At 35.5% G+C, this 23,486-nt stretch overlaps 1 protein-coding gene across 2 annotated transcripts in view; it reads left to right on the top strand.

The window, feature by feature from the left end:
• The window catches only part of LOC115211053 (ubiquitin-conjugating enzyme E2 L3), a 36,420-nt gene extending 12,934 nt beyond the window's left edge, over positions 1–23,486 (top strand). The window contains exons 1-4 of one of the 2 annotated variants that reach the window (XM_036502918.1): positions 5,330–5,359; positions 15,782–15,877; positions 21,450–21,636; positions 22,894–23,486. In XM_036502918.1, the coding sequence (XP_036358811.1) occupies positions 5,345–5,359; positions 15,782–15,877; positions 21,450–21,636; positions 22,894–23,048 (453 nt within the window). In that variant the 5' untranslated portion in view covers positions 5,330–5,344 and the 3' untranslated portion in view covers positions 23,049–23,486. Of the gene's footprint in view, positions 1–5,329; positions 5,360–15,781; positions 15,878–21,449; positions 21,637–22,893 lie in introns of those variants that run through there. The other variant, XM_029779932.2, reaches the window with a different exon arrangement.

The following is a 23,486-nucleotide window of genomic DNA, read 5'->3' as shown; positions in this document are numbered from 1 at the left end:
TGACCTTTCAAAAAACTGATTTTTCAAATATAACAATAACTGAATGTGTCCAGCAGTTACCCATATTCCTAAGAATTTTCTAGCATTTTTCTTAATGATGTGCCCAACTTACATTGCCTCTTCAATTTTTTTTTTCGCTTAATTTATCAACAATATTATTCTGTTTTATTATCTGGTGCTCTTAAGTGGTCCTGTCATCTTTCAGTAGCAATTATATTTAGTATTCAATCTTTTTATTTGAAACCAACTGAACACCTTAGAGTTCTGGTCTCAAGTTTCTTCAGTCTTGCTTCTGTTGATAGTTGTGCAGTTTATGACCATATAACGCTAAAATATTGAGTCTTTCATACAAAAAGAATTAGTGGAGTCAGTATAGATAATACATCTGTTTGTGTTGAATAATAGATAATATATTAAACTACATCTTGTGAGTCATAGGTCATTAGTTCATATTCATTGTAGGTATTTCAAATAATCATGTCAGAAACCATCTTCATTTCTCTGTAAAGAGTAAATACAATGCTTTTGTCTGAAAGCTATCAATGATGAGGGCTGAATGGGCCATCTGTTTTAATTCTGAATGGTTAAATACTGACTTTTGTGAATCATCCATTTTTGTATGAATGGACTTGTTTAAGTATTTTTAATTTTCATGTTTAGCCATCTTTTAGAATTATGGTGCTAGGAAGAGCATCCAGCTATAGAAACCATGCCAAATCAGACTGGAGCTTGGTGTAGCTCTCCAACCTACAAGTTTTCAGTCATCATTATTTCTTGATATGTACACAGTACTAGTCTAAATTTGAACTAGAAGCCTTTTTGTTTGTAAACTAAGAGTAATAATGCTTTTATCTACTAGGCCACTGATGTTACATTAATGTTACATTTTTAGCTTATTTGTTTGAATTCATAACATAATCTGAATTGGGTATTTGTAACCACTGCTATGGTACTCTATAGCTGTATATGGTCCACAGGTGCACACAAGTTTTTGTGGTAAAATGGAAAATGCAGATATTTAAAAAAATAAAACTGGAGTGTTTACTTGGTTGTCAGTGAATTGTTTAAGATATTTATATTACTAAAATAACATTGAATGTCTGTCATACTTTGACCTTCAATCATCTGGACTCAATTTTTATTCCCCACTCCTGATGTATTTTTACAATGAAGTGTGGGATGAGGGTCCTAAAAACCAAATGATTTACTTCTTTTACTAGATTGTTTTCATTTTATTTACCGGGAGTATTTGTGCAATAGGTTCGTACCCCTATCTAGGGTTACATATTTCAATTCATAAAATTGATAAATACTTCATTTTATTTACTCTTCTTAAATTTATATACTGTATTTATGTATCAATACAGACATCTCCCTGTGTTAAAGAATTTCATGTTCCAGAAAATTTTGCAATTGATTTTTTTTTTTTTTTTGCTAAATTGAGATGCATTCTGATCAATGTTTCTTAACCAAAAATATGCAATTTGATCACTTATGCATGAAAATGTGAATTTTTAAATACATACAGTATATATTCTCATCATCATCATTGTTTAACGTCCGCTTTCCATGCTAGCATGGGTTGGACGATTTTGACCGAGGGCTGGAAAACCAGATGGCCACACCAGACTCCAATCTTTATCTGGCAGTTCTACAGCTGGATGACCTTCCTAACGCCAACTACTCTGAGAGTGTAGTGGGTGCTTTCTACGTGCCACCGGCACGGTCATTTTTTGAATTAAAAAAAAGTTTTTTGCTTATTCATTAGGGAATAAGAATAATCTGAGAATATTGATTATAACATCAAAGAATGGGATGTGCTTGCTATGGTAGTGCAGTGGAAGTTACTGGAAGTGAAAGTGCAAAACTTATTTGAAGCCGTTTTACATTTAAAATGCTCCATCTCTTTTCTACAGCTCTGTAGAACTGATCTTGTAATTTTTGTTATCACCAAAGACTTTGACTTTCCTCTATAATTGTCAAAATTTTAGCCATATTCTTTACTGCCTACTAGAGTGGAGTAGGTGGGATTTCTGTAACCTCATTTTGTGCTTCAGCTCACTTTTGCTCTAGCATCAGTAGCTCCTCATTAGACAAGCTTTAAGGGATCCTAGCAACTTAACCATGCCATCATCTATGACTTCTTCAAAACCTATAGTTATCAGTATCACAATTTCTTGCTGGGTTGCAGTAAACTTTCTGCTGTTGGAAAATTTGTAAAATCACAGGTAATCTGGCTGTTTTACCAAATACTATTATCCTATACGTTGGATATACAGATTTCACAAAGCAGGAATAGACAACTGTCTTCACATGACATCAAATAACTCCACTGAACCCGATACTCCAATAAATACATACTCTCAACGACTCCTGCAACTTCTGTCATCTCAACCAATGCGCTACTCTTTATAAGAGTTCGGTTATTCCATTCTTCTAATCTCACAGGGATGTCAATGACTATCCCCCCAACATCTCCCCCTTTGAGATTTGACTTCCTAAGGAAGTTTCATATTTCTTCCATTTAGGCACTACTTCCAAGCATTCTGCTTCCTCTTTCTTGTGCTACTTTGCCTAGGTTTGACTACTTGTGGCATTGTAACATCAACAGTGTCGTAGAGCACTTCCATGAGTATTGCTTTTCTTTTTCTGTATATCTATTTTTTTAGCTGATTTAAATGACTTTTGTGTTCCCAATTTTCACCTCTTATCATATACATCCTTTTGCCTATTCATTTTGTTATTATTCTGTCTTCCCAACCTTCTCTTCCATTTTTATATATTTTGAAAACCACCTTGTCACTGGTAATAAAATACTTTGTCAAATTTTTAGTGCTTTCCCTATTTGTTTTCTTGTCAAAAATTGACTTCATTTTTCAAGCAAACATTAGTTCTGCAGGCGACTTGCCTGAATAAGTGTCAGTGCACGTCATCAACTAGCTGGTTTCTTGATTTCTTCAATGTTCTTTTAAATGTATCCATGAACCATTCTGCTTGCCTGTTTGATCTTGGGTGATATGGCGGAGTAGACATATTGAATTGTGTACATTTTGCAAAAACTTTAAAACTCACATGCCATAAGCTGCATACGGTTATATGATACTATGGTGTCCGGGACACCATATCTTGCAAAGAGTTCATGAAGAAATTCTATTGTTACCATATAGGTTGGTTTCCTACATCTACATATTTCCAGCCACTTAGTATAACTATCTGCTACAATCAGGTAATATGTGCCATTTATTGGTCCAGCAAAATCTATATATAGCCTGGTCCATGGACTGTCAGTTTTAGGCCACGGAATTTTACTGTTGGTGACTTGGCAGCAAGGGCAAAACCTCTGCAGGATTTCACCAACTTTTCAATGTTACAGTCCATTGTTAGCCAATATAAATAACTTCTCGTTAGTGATTTCCTTTAATATATGCTTTTGTGGTGCATCTGGCACTATAACTCTTAGTGCATACATCAACACATTGTCACAGTGAGAAATGGTTTGCATTTGTGTTGCACATATTTTCTTTATCCTTCAGTGTTTCTTTCATTTTTATAATGAATTCGTTTTCTGATTTCAATTTTGTCTTGTAAAATAACTGGCAAGTCACAAATGACATTACCCAAAATATTTTCAATTTCATTTTTCTCTCACAAAGTGGCAGTCACAGTATTTTCAAATGGTTCCACATTTTTTAAAAATCAACCTTGATTAACAATCAGCATGGAATATACTTCTTGAAATCGTAGTTTAATAATATCATAACCCAACGTTGTAACCTATTAGCAGCATAGGTAGGAATTCCTTTTTTCAACCTAGATATCAACAGTTAGTAATCTGTTTGTAGATGAAAACTTCTACCGTGCAAAAATTTGTGAAATTTTTTCGCTGCAAAAGTGATTGCTAGAGCTTCTTTTTGGATTTGACCATAATTTTTCTCTGCTGATATCAGAATGTGAGGCATGAACCACCACCCTCATGTTATCTATCTTTATATTGATGTAGCATTACTGCTCCTATACCGTACTCAGAAGCATCTGAAACTACAATCTCTACTGCAGGTTTGAAGTGAGCTAATGACAAATCAGGTATTGATATTTTTTAAATTTCGTCAAATGCCTTTAGGCAATTTTCTGACCAATATCATTTCATATCTTTTTTCAGCAAATTATTCAGTGGAGCCCTAACCTTATGTATATTTGGGATGTAATTTTGGTAATAATTTGCCAGTCCTAAAAATGCTTGTAAGATCACTATATTAGTCGGAGGAGGCATATTTTTAATTGCATCTGTCCTTGATGCATCATCCATTTCTGTCGATAACTTGTCTTAAATATCTTATTTCCGGTAAGAAAAATTCACACTTTTTTCTTCACTCAGGGTAAAGCTGTAATACTCGTTTCAAATACATGTTGATCCCCAGATTCACTTTTAATGAGTATATCATCCAGATATGGAATTGTGACTTCACAGTCCGCTAACATTGTATTCATAATCTGTTGAAAAATCGCTGGTGCCACTTTTAGACCAAATGGTAACCTGTTGTACTTATACAGTCCTTTATGCATGTTAACTGTTAGGTATTTCAAGCATTCATCATATACTTTAATTTGTAGGTACCCATCAGAGAGATCCAATTTAAAAAATATATTTACACTGTTTAATTCCACTAAAATATCTTCCAGAGTTGGTAGCAGATAGTAGCACTTCTTAAGACATTCATTTAACCCAGTGGAAAAATCAGTGCACACTGATTTCATTACTCTTTTTCTTAATATACACTGTTGAGGGCTGCCTATTTAGAATATTCCACTTTTTGGATAACTCCAATTTTCTCTCTAGTTCTTCATTGACTTGCTTCATTGCTGCAAAGGGTACCATTCGTTTTGGTTTAAATACTGGTTTGGCATTTTCTTTGAAAACACACCCTTGTCTTGGCGTACAGACCTAATTTATTGCTCAAAACTTCAGGAAAAATATTTTTTACTTTTTCTTTCAATTCATCTGATGACTTGTTTTTACTGGAGTAAAAGCAATTTATATTTTTACAGAACAGATTTATGGGGAGGTCCCATAAATTAAACTATTCCATCCAGTCAGTACCAACCAGTTTGTTGCATTATTTAACAAAAACTTTTGTTTTCAAGGTTTTACCCCGAAATGAAACTTCAGTTGTAATTTCACCCAAAAACTAATTTTTTTCCCTGAGAGCCCTTTAGCAATTTTTAAAGTTTCCATCAATGTAGGCTTTCCTTTTTTTTTTTTTTTTTTTCCATGTCTCGGTGTTAATAAATGTAATATCACTGGCTGTAACTGGCTGTAACTTCACATTCACATTCCTCCAGGCACATGAGTGGCTGTGTGGTAAGTAGCTTCCTTACCTTACTACAGGAGAGTTTGTGCTGCTTGGAAGTCACGTATTTTGACGTGAAATATTGAATGTTTTGAAGCTCGATTACAGGTAAACGTTTGTTTTAGGGGGGGGCTTAGTGGAGTTTGTTGCTCTGTATTTAATAATTTTTGTTGAGCAAGTCTCCCCTCTGCTCCAGACATTTGCCTGCCTGTGGTCATGTGAAAAGACTCTCTTTGCAGTGAGAATTGTGCTTTTGAGGAGCAAAAATTTTTTTGTTTGTGAAAATTGTATTTGTGTGACTGTATTCGTGCCCTAGAAGTTCCATTGGATTTACCACAGGCAAGGAGTATGAGGACAGCAAGAATTAAATTTTGTGCCGTGAACTGGAGTACCTGTATTCTTGTGGATTACCGGAGCTGCGGAAGTGTGTTGCTGTGAATTGAACTGTCTTCCTTCGTTCTTTTTCTCTGCTCTGTCGTTCTGTTCTTTTTTGTGTTATTTATTGAACTTTGTGTTGGACCTTTTTTTGGAAACTTTCTTTGTTTTTGCAAGCATGGCAACAGAGAAGGGCACTGTGCTGGAGTGGGAGATTTTACCCCCTAAGCAGTCGATAAAGGACCATAATGAGAGAATGGTGGTGTTAAAGACATATTCCAAGTCCCTCGACACCATCACTGTTCCCTCAAGTCGAGATAGAAAAAGAGTTTGCAGAATACCTGCCAACTATCAAGTTTATTGCAAGGGGTGTCAAATTTGCAACAGTGTGGTTGCTATTTGACACCCCTGAGGAGGCTAGCATTGTCACTAGCCAGCCCCTCTAAGGGGAAAAAAATTTTGTTTCTCCCCACATATCATGGGAGGAAATTAACAAGAGCCTGGGTATGTGGGCTGCCACTCGGAATAGAGCCTGAGTGGATAGAGTACATTATCCGCCGGGGTTTGGGTGGCGGCAGAGCCAGGCTCTTGAGTGTTGGAAGCAGTTTTGACCCTATGGACCCAATCAGCCAAAGATCTGGTTTTTCTAGATTTTCTAAAGGTGGCCGGTTCTAGGTATCTGGTGATTCTTGAGGGCCCCCCCCCCCCAGTGTCACCTGTGACTGGAGTCTGGCCACATAAAGAACTGCCCCAAGAACCAAGCAAGGGCACTGGAGTAGTTAATAGAAAAAGATCTCCCTGTTGCCCCAGAAGAGGCTCTTGATTATCTGACGGAAGAGAAAGTCGAGGAGGCAACCCCCTCGAAAACAAAAAAAGAAAGGTGGGCAACAATGGTTGCCCACTGATGGATTCTGAGGCAGCGGGAGGGAAGGAGGGACTCCCGGACAAGTTGGAGGAACTCCACCTTCCCGTTGAGAATAGGAGAAAAAAGAATGGGATATCACTGGCATTGATGATCAACTGCCAGCATGCCCCGAAACTCTGTCGGTGGGAAGTGTGCCACCGACAGAGGGAGCAGTGACCCCTCCCAGAAGGAGGAAAGATGAGTTTGTCATACTCTTTCTGAGGGGGGGGGGATAGGAAGTGAGAAGGCTTGACGGAGGAGTCCTTAGCCTGGACCGAAGGCAGGAGTTGGCCTTCGGAGGTCATGTCCATGTTGTTAGGCTCCTTTACGGACTTGTTTAGAGTCAATTTTTGGGACCCCGACCAGGATCCTGAGGAGTACCTATGGGCAGCTTACAGCCTGGTCGGGGGCAAAGAAGAATAGGCTTAGTGCTGAAATATGTATATATTTATAATGATTAATATTGACGAATTGTAAGAGGTTCATTGCCTCATCTAATGTATTGTTAAAGAACAATGTTGCAGAGGATCAGCAGGCGCTTTCTGTCTTCTCTCATCCTTATCATTCTTGTATCATTATCATTCATTTCATTGTCTTGTCCAGCCCGCAAAGCTACCCAATCTATGTACTGTGTTCATGACAAATTTAATGAAATAAAGTAGCTTGCTTACCAAACACATGGTTCCAGGTTCAGTCCCACTGCGTAGCACCTTGGGCAAGTGTCTTCTACTATAGCCTCGGGCCGGCCAAACCCTTGTGAGTGGATTTGGTAGATGGAAACTGAAAGAAGCCCATCACGTATATGTATATGTGTCTGTTTGTCCCTCCAACATCACTTGACAACTGATGCTGGTGTGTTTACGTCCCTGTAACTTAGTGGTTCGGCAAAAGAGACTGATAGAATAAGTCCTGGGGTCGATTTGCTCAACTAAAGGCAGTGCTCTAGCATGGCCGCAGTCAAATGACTGAAACAAGTAAGAGTACACAAACTTTCTTTTGTGAGCCTTACCTAGACTTCATGTTGAGAAAACCTTCCTAGACAATTTTTCATTCCACCCTTTTTCTTTTTTTTTTTTTTACTCTGCAATGTTAGCTTTTATGTCTGATTTTTTGACAGGTAAAAACATTTAAAATTTTTAAACACTTATTTTTAAAATGTAAACCTCTGCACTTGTAGCATGGATTGGCTCTTGTGAGAGTATGCTTTTCTTAGATTTTCTTTGCATCATGTCATAGATTAATAATTCTGACATTCCTCTGCCACTACCTGCAAAGTTAAATTCTAGTCCTGTTCTAATTTTGTCAATATCCGGCACGTATCTCTGCATCTTTGCTTGCAGTTTACCCATGAAAAAAAAAACATTTGAAGATGTCCAAGGTTAATTCGTTTAGTTAAAATTTTTCATTCTTGATTGACTACTCCAGCATAGGTGATGAAATCTTTTTTGTTTTTTTTTGTTTTTTTTTTTTTTTTTTCTCTTTTCTTCTTCAGAATGCAGTTACCTTGTTTTTCATGTTCGGCAGAGTATAATTTTCCTAAAAGTAGTTGTACCTTTTCATTGTCCATTCAGTTTTTGCATTCCTCTTTAAAGATTTCTTCATATCTTTGGAAATATGCAGAAAAAGTAATACCATCTTCTGGATTATAGCTAAATTCTGAAATTGCATTTGCTACACTGTCTGGCAAGAACGAACTTGAAGTATTTTGGGACTTCAACATTAATTCCAGCAACTGTTGGTATTGTTATTGCTGCTGTAACTGTTGCTGTTGCAACTGTACCACAGAGGCTAATAAGTCTTTCATGTAAACTAATTTTTCTTTTTTTTTTTTATATATCAGAACAAAATGTTAATGTCCATAAGCTTCGAATAAATTTGTTGCCACTTTTATATCCTTCTATACATTGGATATACAGATTTCACAAAGTGGGGATAGACACAACTGTCTTCATACGATGTACTTCACGGTACTCCAGTAAATACAAACTCCTAAGACTTTCGTCTCAACTAATACCCTACTCTTTATAAGAGTTTGGCTAGTCCATTCTTCCAATCCCACAGGGGTGTGTTTTGCTTCACCCCATGATTCAGCTATATTATCCACTGCATCCATAGTGTCAAGCCCTTTCTAGATGTCTCTAACTCCAGTCTTATTCTTCCCATCAATTGCTTTTATGAGATGTTTCAAAAAATTTCTCACGATATGCTTTGAAGTTAACTTTCGCTTTGATCCATTGGCTGAAGAAGTTATGTTTTTGGGTATGTTATTCCACTCTCACATTATCAGAAAGATTAAGTTCACTGGGTAGCTTAGTGCATTGTCTAAAAGGGTGATGCTTTGTTGAAATAATTACACCTGGCATTGTACTTCTAAAATAGTTTTGGAAATGCTGGTAGTCATCCAAGCCTTCTTATTTGAATGCCAAATTACAAGTAGATTAAACTTAGCATAGTCTTTGGATTTTGGATACTGATACACAAGTAGGAGCCTTAATGTCATATTACCAGCCACATTTCTTTCTATAAAAGCCTCAGATGACTTTTGGTGCTTTTTTTAAAGCCTGGTACTGATTTTTCTTCATTAGATACATGTCTTCAGTAATTTTTCTCCGCTCCTTAAGATAATTAGAAGTAACCTCTGTATCAGCGCTGTCATTTTTATATTAATTAGGGTGCCATTTAAAATTTTTAAACCAGCTTACTAACAAAGAAAAGGTTTTGCATTGAAAGTTGTACTTTTCACTTTCTGAAAATTGTCATACAAATTTATATTTTTACTTGAATGACCACTGTTTATCAGTGCATTATATCCGGTCTGATTGCTGATCCCAACACCGAAATGGAACTTGAGCTATTCCATTTTACACATCGCTTCAGATCTAGGGGGGAGGGTTTCCTTTTAATGGAGTAGTTACTTGATTCTTGACCTAATTTACCTTTGTCACATGTTCCTACTATACTCATTGCAAGCTTTAATGTTTTAGTAAATGGCTGAGCTTTTCTCACACATCATCATTCTACCGTTTACTTTTCCATACTAGCACAAGTCAGATGGAATTTGTCAAAGCAGTTTTTAAACAACTAAATAACTTTCCTGTCATAAGTAAGGTAATATTTCTCCTTAGCTAGACATTTCACAGAAGACTGGAAATTAATAACTGTATGACGGTGGTGTCTGCTTAAAATATCATGACTCGTACAAAACTGGTTTCTTTAATTTTCTAAGGCAGGGGTAAGCAAGTCCTGGCATGCCAATAACTTGTTTCTAGCACGCGAAACCCTCTCTCTAGTAACCCTCCATTTAATGACTTTCAATAGTATATAGCAACATTTTATTGCTCAGATACATTTTACATTACAAATGATTTGTTGAATGCTTAAATGAGATAAAGCTCTTTTTAATGACCAACATGTTTCTTATCAAGAATTGTTTGACATCTTGTGGGTTTGTAAACTGGTGTTTTTTTTGCAGATTTGGGGGAACATTTGAATGACTTGAATGTTAAATTACAGGGCTCTTGTAAGACACTTGATATGTTTGGTTACATAAACGCTTTCGAAATGAAACTACGAGTTTTTAAGAGGGATGTTAACAATGCGAGATTTAGATACTTCCCTAACCTAAAGAGGTACATCAATGATCTATCAAAAGGTAATAGAACAGAATGTTAATTCCTTCAAAAGCTGTTTGTAAGCATTGAGTCAACTGTTGAGCAGTTTTTTTTTTACAAGGTTTGCTGAATTCAGAGAACTGGAAGAGACAGCAAAATTCATGAAGTTTCCAGACATGATTGAATTTCAAAGTAGCTAAATTTGGAAACAAAAATTTATTGACCTTAGCATTGTCTTAGAAAGTATTGAAAAAAGGCAATTAGAGACGGGAGTACCAGAGAGGAGTGAAGAAAACGAATTATTAAGGATTTGGAATGCCATTCCAGAAAATTTTTCCAGTTTAAAGAACTTTGTAACAGCACTAATATCCATGTTTTCATCAACCTATGTCTGTGAATCCTTGTTCTCGGTGGTGAACTTTAAGTTTTGTAATAGGAGTAACCTGACAGATGAAACTAGGAATACATGCATATCTCTGAAGGTTACGAAATATAAACCCAATACAAAATCAGTCATCAATGATACAGAGGCAGAATTCCCACTAATAATACTGAATATACATGTATATCGAAAGGAGTCATCAAGTTTTGTCAAACTGATATTTCATCTGACCAATGTTTTCTTTTGAAAGTGGCAAAGGTTCATTGTTGTTTAGATATAACTTTGAAGGTGAATAAATACATTATCCATCATTATATATTGTTTTATTACTCTATGGTGATTTTTTTTTTTTTTTTTTTTTTTTTTAAATCATTTATTAAAAAAGTTCTTGACATACACTTTCTTAAGAGATATCAAGTACCCTGATATGTTCTAAAAGAAAATTGGTTGGCATGTGGAATTTTGTCAGATTTTGCCAGTTTTGGCATGCACTCTCAAAAAGGTTGCCCAGTCCTGTTCTAAGGCTTTGTTCAGCCAGACTATAATAGAAATACCCTCCCGATGATGTCTGTGCCACTGATCTTCAGGATATTCTTGATATGCCTCTAAGACAAATTGTTACTGGTTTGTTTTCTGGGCATGTGGAGTGGGGGGTCCATAATTTGATACAACTATCAATGACATCTCTCCCAAATAATGCCTCTGTCAGAAAAGAGGAGTAAGAACTGTGTACATGTCATCACTTGCAACTGTGACACAATATAAAGATAAGGGCAGCCACTACCTCCCACTAAAAATAATACTAGAGGAACATCATGTCTGTCTATGGGCAAACAAAAAAATCAGACATAACTGAGCATTTGTGGAGGCAAAAAGCAGTCACCAGCTTTTATGGAACAGTCAGTGATATAAAATGCCGGAAGACAATTGAAAGGATTAGCATATATATTGGGCTCCAATGACTTCATCATAAAGATATCATAATAACTATATGGGAGCCTTTAACAGGTTTTCAAAAAGGAAAAGGGTTTAAAGTTGCAAATTTTTGTTTCCTAATTGTCCTACAAAACAATGACAATGAATTTTATGTACAGTATAGGATAACTAATACAAGAATATCTCTGAATGGGAGCAATCTATCTCAATGGCTTGAACAAAGTTCAGTTCAAAATTTTGAGAATCTTACTGTGTTCAACAGGCATCTGAATGTCAGAGTATAACAGCTGAAACATTGTTACTAATGACTAACATTGAGACACATATCTAACTATAGCAATGAATAATGCTAATTCTCTTTAAATTTAGCACATGGCCAGCAACTTTAAGGGAAATGGGAAGCTAATTACAGCAACCCTGAAAGGACAAAAGACAAAGCCAACTGCAGTGGAATTTGAACTCGGAGCATAAAGCTAGAAAAAATGCCACTAAGCATTTTGTCTGGCATGTTAATGGCTCTACCAGCCCATTATTGCCTTAATAATATAGTTTTAACATACAGGCATCCCATATGGTCCTGAAAATCTGACTGTGAAGAATTCCATAATGCAAACCTATTTTATCATTGATTTTCATATTGTAAATTGAGATGCATTCCAAAAGAAAAAGCAACCACTATTATATATGAAAATAACAAGTTTTAAACTTGCTCTACAGTATGTACATTTAAAAAACATTTAGAGAAAGAAATGTTAGAAATAAATAATACAATAATATTGTAGTATGGCACATAGTCACTGGAAATGATACTGCTGTGTTAGGCCAACCTTTTAATCATATTCTTTACAGCAAACTGAAATGGCATTGATGGAGTTTCTATGTTCTAACATCAGTCCCTCATCAGACAAAACTTGCTCTGTGGGATCCTAGCAACTCATTGATGTCTTCAATAACTTCAAATCTTACATCATTTTGCCTGCATCATAAGTGTAGTCTCTATTGGTGGAAAACCTGTAAAATCATGGGTACCTTCTGGTCAAAAACACCATAGTTGAATGCTTCTGTAATTTTATCTTCCATCTTTTGTTTCATTCATTGGACTGTTGTCATGCTGGAGTACTACCTTGAAGAGTTTAGCCAAACAACTTGACCTCCGTCATTTATAAGTTACTTTAAAATTAGTTATCCTTCATTAGCTGGAGCAAATAAAATTTGTTTTTAAGATTATGTAATCTTACATAATCAGAAAGGTCATTTTAGTTTATTAGGTGGCTTTCTGCAAGGAAACAAAAAAATGTTTGTAAACCAATCTTGGAAAAAGCTGGTTGTCATCCAAGTCTTACTTGAACACTGAATAATAGATTAAGCTTAACACAGCCCTTGAAAGCCTTCAGATTTTGAAAATCACTAGCAATATTTCTCCTTTCATTATTGGGTTTTTGGAAGCTGTAAAGTCTATTGCTAATTTTTCTTCACTTATCATAATTAATAGCAGCCTGAAATTTGCCCAATTATCAGCTTCCTCTGTCATTTTAATGTTGAACCAATTAAGGTGCCTCTTAGATTTTTCAAACTAGCCTTTACTAAAAAAGAAAAGGTCTTGCATCAGAAATTGCACCTTCCATTTACTGCAAATTGTCAAATTTTTAGTAATAATCAGTTTGATCATGAATCCACACACTTGAACTTTTCCATTTTAAGTATCACTTCAGAACCATGACCAGGTATTTAAGAGTGGGTGCTTTAGTGCTCAACCCAATTTTGTCTTTGGTGTTATATATGTAATCCCACTGTAGTTTTAGGTTTTTGGGGGGTGGTGTTGCAATATGGCTGATGGGGTTTTCCTTTGCATCTTTTTTTGTGTGTGTGTGTGTGTGTGTGTAAAATAAAGTTTTAGGAAAGCTAGATGATGGATTTACATTGTAATCTCTTTAAAACTTCTTTATACACTATTGCCTTCACATTCATTTGATTTCTTTTCACTCATCTTATAAAGGTAATGCACCATACCTTCTGTGTTAGTAGTTAAATCCAACAGTAACTGTGATAGGCAAGAAATCCACATCGAATAGTAAAACAGTAGAACCCAAAGAAAGTGATGTTCTTCTGTGTTAGCAAAAGGTAATTATGTTACTTTGGATTCAAAAATAGGAAAATGAAAGCAGTAGAGTGAGATGGGAAGAACTGTTGTTTGATAAGAAGTAGAGACAAGCCCAAAATCATTGAATTATTACACACAATCAAGATGAGGGGGTGGTGAAGAGAGTGCAGATAGATGTACGTTAAGATCAATGAAAATGTTAGATGGGGATGGGACAAAAGATGGAACACATAGGTACTAAGGAGGTTATATTTTAGATTTCAAAATTAAAATTTACCAAAGGTTCCATAGGGCAGAATTACAAGTTTATATCCTGAAATTTTATACTTTACAATTTCTGTTTGTGTAGTTCCATAAACTGAATTACGGAATAATACAATTACTTAGTCTATCAAAATATCATTAAGTTATAAAATTATAAATATTCTGACTTTCAGAGAATATGAAAAAAGTTTTTTTACCATTCCTGTCTCAGATAATCTATTAGCTAATGCATTAAATGTATCTCAAGATGTTTTGCCACAAATGACAGCTTTTAGCATTTAACGAATTGGTCCTCTCTACCTTTGTTCAGTTGAATGAATCAACTAAGTAATTGAAATGGCTCAGCTCCTGGCTTTCAGTAGGTTTGTATTAGACATCTTGAAACAACTTTTATTCTAGATACTTTGTTTATTGAAGTAGTTTATATTTTCAGTTCTAAATTATTACTGTTCTCATGTTATCGAAAGCCTGAATTAGTATCTGCATACTCAGTGTCCATTCTCAAATGGGGAAACTTAAGGATTTGTTTGCACTGGCTAAGCAAAAAATCTAATTGTTTTTACACATTGCTTTCCCCACAGAAACCCTCATTCCATAATCATTAACTTCTGATGAGATTGGTTAATTACCTTGCATCTTGATTCCACCATGATCTCCATTGTTACACAATGTTGGTTTTTGTTCATTGCATGACTTTCCTCTCTAATTATTCAATCTCATGCTTCATGAGGGTGAGCAGGTCACTGCAGAACACTTTGTCAGGGACAGACAACAGATAATTCACACCAGTTATTGGGCAATGCTACAATGACTCCATCATCCACAAACTTCAGTGACCACACCCCACTTGCTTAAACAGTTCTGTAGATCATTATAGAATGCCTCCTTATTTTCAACTGGAGCCCCTATTAGTGTTACATGTATACCAGTCAGCAAAATTTAGTTTCAGAAGATGAGCTAACAAATACTGAATTTGCAGCACTCAGCAACCTCATTCTGGTTGTCTTTCTGGCAGAAATACCCCTTCATCACAATGAAAGCACTTAATGCATTCTTTCTTTTTTTGTATATTAGTGATACTGCTTTCTTTGCCATGAACATGATTGTTATTTAGAACAGGTATAGGTCACAATTTCAAACCCTGGAGGACTTGAGAATATGCTTTTCAACCATCCAACCTCAGTTATGAGACATCAACAGTCATAAGCTTTCCACTAATATTATAAGTATTTAGACATTTAAAAAAAGTTTTCATACCCATTTTTAATTTTAATTCTGTTCAGTTTGTGAGTGAAATGAAAATTTATATCAATGAAAGCTGTACATTATTTTTTAAAGTATTGTACTGGTGCATGTGTATTTTTTTTTGCAGTGATTTACACCCATTTTTGTTTTTAAATGATTTTAATATTTTTTATATAAAACTGTCTTAAAAAAACTGGTGTTATGTTGTAACACATGTGCATTTTTCAGTGAGCTATGGCTTGCAAAATGTTGAAATTTCATATCTATATAATATGTGCAGGATGGTTAATTAGAGCTTTGCTATCATACAAGTCATATGGTAACAAGTACTACCATTTGAAGAATATTATTTTTGTTTCAAAATTGTTTGTTTGCTTCTTCATTATAGTGAAGAAATAATCCTTGGTTGATGTTTCTTCCACCAGTCTAATAGTAAAATGGTTGAATTGCCCCACTGTTGAATAACTTCTGTCAGTTTATCACATCAAGTAGTTACATGATATCGTTCAAATATTGAAAATATGTACTTTTAACAAACCTATTTAATCATTTTTGTAACTTCAGTAGCTATTAAATGAACTTTCTCAAATGTTTTTTTTTCTTTTATTTTTCTAGGAACTAATTGAATTGAAAACTGGAATCAACAAATCATATTGTGAAATAAATCCTGATCGCTCTAATATGCTTCTTTGGAACTGCCTATTAGTGCCTGTAAGTGGTTTTTCATTCATCTCTTTATATCTCTCTCGCACATGCACACACACAAAGTGAACATAAATAGTTATGGGGCTGTAATTTTATTTTGTATCCTTGTTGAATTTTTGAGTAATGTCTAATTGGTAATTCAAACCAATTAATATTGGTCTTTTCTGAATCTAATCAAGACAGTTTGGGAAATCATAAAGATAGTGTTTGCTACAATGTGAAAATATCAGAATAGACCATCTTGCTTTGAAAGTGAAAAGTTGCTGGCCAAATGTAAATCAGATTTATTATAAGATTTGCTTTGGCTTGGACCCTAAGTTTTACAGTCGGGCAAAGCTTAGTCCAAATTGTGTGATGGGTCTTCATCATTCAGTAGTTTCATCAAATGGATTACCTGCTCCTAAATTAACATGTAATTGGCTGAGCAGACATATGTTCCCATAACATAATTCTCAGGTAGAATTAATGTGATACAGTGTGTGATAAGGTTGTACCTTTTTGAATTACAAGTATAATCCACATATCTGACTATAGAAAACAAATTTATTCAAGACACCTTGCAGTAGGATCCAATCTGACACTACATTTTCTAAAATATCTTTTCTTAATTTAAGACGGTTGTGATAATAGGGAAATTTCGTTGCAGTGTCTTGCTGCATTTGGCTCAATGTAAACTTTGTTATTCTGTAGTTTCAGATCATCCATTAAAAGACTATAATGAAAGATGTTTAATTGTGACAATTTCATTTGCATATCAGGAACTATATCATTCAATATAGCATACTGAGTGGTTTGTGAAAGTTTTGGCTGCTATTTTTAGCAAGTCATGCAACAACTGAATTATTTTGTGTTTTCTAAACCTAATGTGCCTAATGGTAAAAGTGTTTGGTGTTTGTAATAATAATGTCTATTATTTTGTGTAAAGAAATTGATTTCAAATTTAAAACCTGTAAAATTGTTTAAAAGCACAACTTTTAATTACTTTTGAATTTGGAATGAGTTTTATTTTTTATCCTTTATTTAACCAATATTTACATTTTGACAGTGAATATATGTGTGTGGAGGCGCAATAGCCCAGTGGTTAGGGCAGCGGACTTGCGGTCTTAGGATCGCGGTTTCAATTCCCAGACTTGGCATTGAGTGTTTATTGAGCAAAAACACCTAAAGCTCCACGAGGCTCCAGTAGGGGGTGGTGGCAATCTCTTCTGTACTCTTTCGCCACGACTTTCACTCTTTCTTCTGTTGGCCTGCTCGCTTAGCCAGCAGGGTGGTGTAATTTCAAGGCTAAAACAATGCGAAGCGCATTGTGACCAGTAATGTGTAGCAACATCAGATAGCCTGAGCAGTCACAATGATATATAGATATATATTATGTGGTTATTTGCATATAGTCAAAATACTTCAGTTGAGTGTTAGAAGTGATCTAAAGGTTCCTGGATTCTCAATTTCTTTTGTTTGACCTACTTATAGAGGGTAATAAAAAAGGAGTTACATACGTAGATACATAATAATCATAATAATGACAATATTAATCTTGAATAAAGTAGGGTGAAGAAGAATTTGATATTAGGCTTTGATTGGCAATGTGTATTACATTTTTCTCCTTTCTATGTCATTTCTGACACCTTATTTCTATTTTTTTTTTTAAACCTTTCTAAATTCATCACTGATTGCACAGAAGGCTGCTTACAGCCAGTGAAACATAGCATTTTGCAATAAAATGGTTTTAAAATATGGAGAGTCTGAATCTACCATTTGTTTCTTTTTATAATTTCCAAATAATTTTTTAAATACTTCAAAATAAAAATTGTGTAAATATGTGTGCCAGAAACATCATCATCATCATCATCGTCGTTTAGCGTCCATTTTCCATGCTAGCATGGGTTGGACGGTTCTACTGGGGTCTGTGAAGCCAGAAGGCTTCATCAGGCCCAGTCAAATCTGGCAGTGTTTCTACGGCTGGATGCCCTTCCTAACGCCAACCACTCCGTGAGTGTAGTGGGTGCTTTTTACGTGCCACCCGCACAGGTGCCAGACAGAGCTGGAAAACGGCCACGAACGGATGGTGCTTTTTATGTGCCACCGGCACAAGGGCCAGGCGAGGCTGGCAACGGACACGAAACGGGGCGGTGCTGGCAACGGTCGCGAAACGGAAGGTTCTCTTACATGCCACCGGCACTGGTAACACATCTGCAATTTCCATTGATCGATTTCCATTCTGATCCTCACTTGCCTCAACGGGTCTTCACAAGTAGAGTTTCGACATGCCACCGGCACTGGTAACACATCTGCAATTTCCATTGATTGATTTCGATTCTGATCCTCACTTGCCTCAACAGGCTATATTTAAGAAATGATTATAGTAGTAGAGAAATCGCTTCGATATAAATATAGTCACTCATCAGGTTAAAAATAAACTAGAACAATAAAATAATTAATTAATAAATATACTTTTATATATATATATATATATATATATGTATGTATGAAAATACTAAATATACATAAGTGAAAACTAAAACAATACTTAAATTATTAAATACTTTAAAATTAAATAAAATAACACAAAGCTAGTACAAGTCATTAAATTGTAATCAAAATAAGAAATGGTTCAAATATAGACAAACTCCTTAAATAAGCTAACCATATAATAAATATACATGAAATCTTTGAACTTTAATTCATCCGTATCTCTATTTATTATTATTATTATTATTTATTAATTATTATTATTCTGATCCCCCTAGTCGCCACTCTGTTTACTATTTCAGCCTCGCCTCGTTTTTGCATATTCTGTATAATTCACTAGTTATCGTTATAGATATTTAAGATCTATCTCCCTTACAGGGCTGATTAGAAATTGGCTGCCGATTCTTCGTGGGGTTTTTCTCTTCCCTTCTCTCCCCCTCTTTTTACATTGTCGTCTGTCTGGACTCCTCTCTTCCTACCCCTCGCCATGGCTATGCATACTTAAGCTAGTAACCTGCCTCACTCTTGATTCCGAATTCCTTTTGCCAAGTCTGTCCGTAAACGAAGTGATCCCAAGATAAGAAATCTTTGAACTTTAATTCATCCGTATCTCTATTTATTATTATTATTTATTAATTATTATTATTCTGATCCCCCTAGTCGCCACTCTGTTTACTATTTCAGCCTCGCCTCGTTTTTGCATATTCTGTAATTCACTAGTTATCGTTATAGATATTTAAGATCTATCTCCCTTACAGGGCTGATTAGAAATTGGCTGCCGATTCTTCGCGGCGCGCCTGCCCTGCCCACCCCCACCACCAATACGGATATCTCTATTTTGCTCCAACTATACCGGATGTCGTTTCTCCCACCACCATTATAGGTGTCTACTCTTTGAACCCCCCTCTTCAATACGCTATTTCACCATGCATTACCCCTCTCTCGATATCCTACGTTCTACTTGCCTAGAACCTGTCCTCTGAACCACCCCTCCCACTGGTGCTCCCCTATATTTCTGCACCCCCCCACCACCATTGTAGGTGTCTACTCTTTGAACCCCCCTCTTCAATACGCTATTTCACCATGCATTACCCCTCTCTCGATATCCTACGTTCTACTTGCCTAGAACCTGTCCTCTGAACCACCCCTCCCACTGGTGCTCCCCTATATTTCTGCACCCCCCCACCACGAACCCCCCTCTTCAATACGCTATTTCACCATGCATTACCCCTCTCTCGATATCCTACGTTCTACTTGCCTAGTACCTGTCCTCTGAACCACCCCTCCCACTGGTGCTCCCCTATATTTCTGCACCCCCCCCATAAAAAGCACCATCCGAACGTGGCCGATGCCAGACCCCTCTGGCACCTGTGCAGGTGGCACGTAAAAAACACCCACTACACTCGCGGAGTGGTTGGCGTTAGGAAGGGCATCCAGCTGTAGAAACACTGCCAGACTAGACTGGAGCCTGGGGCAGTCCCGAGCTCCCCAGACCCCGGTCGAAACCGTCCAACCCGTGCTAGCGCGGAAAACGGACGTTAAATGATGATGATGATGATGATGATTACTAAATCATAATCCATTCCAAAAGAGAATTATGCACATTTGGACCTTTTAGAAAAAGGCACTTTCTTTCTGCAAGGGAAAGTTTGACATTTGTTTCATCAATATATGTAACTTTGTCTTCATCAGAAAATTTCATCACAAACTCAGCATAATCTTTCCTCATAAGTTTTCCAAGGCTGTTGGCAATCTCTAACTGTAAATGAACTTTTCTAGTGAAATCATCCTATTATATTTTGAATGTAAGCGTTTTCAAAGATATTTCCAGTAATAATTGTAGGCATTCATTTAACCATTGAAATGACTCAATATGTTCATTTCTTTTTGTCAGTGTTACTGACACCTACCTTCACAGTGCAATTATATGCTGTATTCTTAACATTATGTATTGTAATATTGGATTCCTTAACTGTGCATACAGTGAGGAATGCAGGCTTCTTAGCCACCAGCATTCTCTTAATACATTGTGAAATACTAGTACTTGTAGCTTAAAACAAGTTGTCATTGCTTTGAGACTTTCACTATCCATTAGTAAATGCTGCATTGTAGGTCAAATGATGAAATTAATATGAATTTTAAAAGAATCAGCAGGAGTTTAAACAATTCAGAACATTAGACATGTACTTTGCTTTATCTAAATATCTAAGTTGCTTCAAAATTATCTTAGTTTGTATTTGAAGATATTTATACACATTATTACACTGACATAAATTTTTATCAATATTCTCACTCCAGTATGAATTAATAATTACAGGTGGAAGCAAGTAGACTGAAAAGTTTCAGGTGTGATTATGAAAGGGTTAAATAAAAATGAGAAATACAAAAGGATATTATAGGATTATACCCCAGTAACCTAATTCAGTGTAACAAAGGAGGCACTAGAGCCAAGAAATACTTCAGCCTGGGATAGTTATTTACTTGATATAAAATACAAATACTTTTAGAAATATTGCTTTTGTCTGTTGCAATCTAGCTATTGACTTCTCTTGGTTTTTGTCAAACTGTGTGCCGTAGCTCTACACCAAACTGTTACCCCCCCCCCCCCATACTACCTGTCGGAGACAACTTTTATTTCAATGATACAAATATCCAGTTTTAAAGTGATTTAAATTACAACTTCACAAAAATCTTAATTTCTGTTCCAAAATGATTTTTTTTACTAATTTTTTTGTATTTCAAAATTACACAATCAAACACAGTGTGTTTCAACAGAACCAGGGTAAGAAAAGGGTCAATGAATATGATCTTTCCTTTTATATTTGAAACCTTTAGACCTGATGTAACTTATATAAATTTCTAAAATGCTAGATCAAAATGCATGATGATGTTTCACAAGTTAAGTTGTGAAAGATCATCATGGCTACAGGTATATGAGAGGAGTGATTCTTTCACTTGTAAAAATGTGGTTTTGTGTTAATGGAGGAAACTATGGTTGTTACAGTTGTAATACATTTTTGTCTTTTAAGCTTTCAGGATTTATGCACCACTTTTGTGAAACCTATTCCCATTTAAAAGATTGATCAGCCTAGATGCTTTTATATTACAGGACAATCCTCCCTATAATAAAGGAGCATTTAAAATACAGATAGAGTTCCCAGCTGAATATCCTTTCAAGCCACCACGAATTACGTTCCAAACCAAGATTTATCATCCCAATGTTGATGAGAAAGGTCAGGTATGCCTGCCAATTATCAGTGCAGAGAATTGGAAACCAGCTTCAAAAATGGACCAAGGTAACCTTTTAACAAATTCTAAGCTTTATTGGGAACTGTAGTGTAGTCATTTGACAGTTTATATATTTTATGCATATAAATTCTCTAACAAAGATTTAATGGGTGAGCACAACAGAAATCAGTCTTCTATAGTATTAGTTGTAAAATCCTTTATTACAAGGTAGAAATTAACTTTCACTTAATCTGTGCCAAAAGCTTCAGAGGCATTGTGATTTGATGGTTGAATGAGTTAAAATAATGTGGTTTTAACTTTATGCTGGCATTAAAAAAAAGTAAGTAAAATCTGAGAAATTTACCCTGAAAGTAGATTTATCTACTATAATAATACTCGTGTTTTTCTCCATCACAGCATATGAATAAGGATGGAAGGGGAGATGACGAACTGGTAGTGGGAGCATTTCAACTGTGTGTGTGTGTGTGTGTGTGTATGTATGTGTAATGGAAGTGGGATGATGAACATTCAACACTGAAAAGAAAAATCAAACAGCATTTCAACTCTGAGTATGTGTGTGCATGTACAAGTATGTGAATGTATGTGTGAACCAGCATTCTTTCAGTAACAAATGATGATCGATGTCACATCTCAAAAGACAACTAGATAACATTGACAAGTGTAAATATTGAAGATATTTTAATTCAGTTATCATACAAATTTAATTAAAGATACTTTTGAGTGAATGGAAACTTATTTACTGATGGTTTTCTTTTATTAATTTTAATGTTTATTAGCCTTTTAAACCTTTTCATGCTATAATTAATCAAACTTCCTAATGGGCTGCTGCACCTTATTTTGCATAATTATTGAATTATTTTCCCCCAGAATCTCATTGACTTTCAGATTTAGCATGTCTCTGCTCCCCAAATAAGCCACTAAAAGATTAACTATAATAGTGTTACGCACTTAAGTTATTTGGTTCAAAGGCAGCCCCTTGATCAAGCAGACTTATCAGATGTGGAACACACCTCCATCTCTTTCTTTATATAGTGTGTCTGGGGGTATTTTATTCAATGTATCTTTCCATTTTTTTTAAAACTAGGGTTGTTTTGGTTGCTGCTTTATTGGATCAGCAGCTGTAGGATCCCTTGTTGATTTATGTTCCCCAATACTATTGAACTGATGAATACCAGTTTAGTATTCCTTTCACTTAATATTGATTAGTTAATTAACTGAAATAAATGGACACCAACATGGCAATGACAAGTTGGAGTCTGGATTTAGATGTATAATCTAATGCTTTCTTTTTTTTTCTCTTGTAGTTATAGAGGCATTGTTGGCATTGGTTAATGACCCAGAGCCAGAGCACCCTCTTAGAGCTGATTTAGCAGAAGAATTTACTAAAGATAAGAAAAAGTTCTTGAAGAATGCTGAAGAACATACTAAGAAATTTGGAGAAAAGAGACCAAGTGACTAACAAGCACTTTCTATTGTATGTGTATCTTTTTCAGACACTAATTACAACGCCCTCTTGGATGTCTCCATGAGCGTGACTTTCTTCTTTGCTTTCAGTGAACTATGTTCACGGGAGCATTGTTTACAAATACACACGCATGCACACACTTACATAAACATGCTTACATTCAAAAATATAGACATGTTTACCTCTTTTGACTGTTATAGTGATAATCAATTTTAATAAAACTTAAAATAAAATCATAAACTAGTCTTGCAAATAGAACATTCATGCTTTTTCCAAATTCTGTCTTTAGAAGCTTTTATTCTGTCTGAGGTTGTGAGGCAGCCCTTCTGTAAATGTGAAATATTCCACAGCTATATTTGCAATAGCTTGATTCTTTTATCTAACTTTGGAAAATTCATGAAACTAATAAAATAAATGCCAGATTCAGATTAA

This window comes from Octopus sinensis, linkage group LG1 (genome assembly GCF_006345805.1).
Source record: "Octopus sinensis linkage group LG1, ASM634580v1, whole genome shotgun sequence".
In the NCBI taxonomy this organism is placed as follows: Eukaryota; Metazoa; Mollusca; class Cephalopoda; order Octopoda; family Octopodidae; genus Octopus; species Octopus sinensis.
Note: the sequence above shows the minus strand (reverse complement) of the source record. Positions and strands in the feature narration are given on the sequence as shown.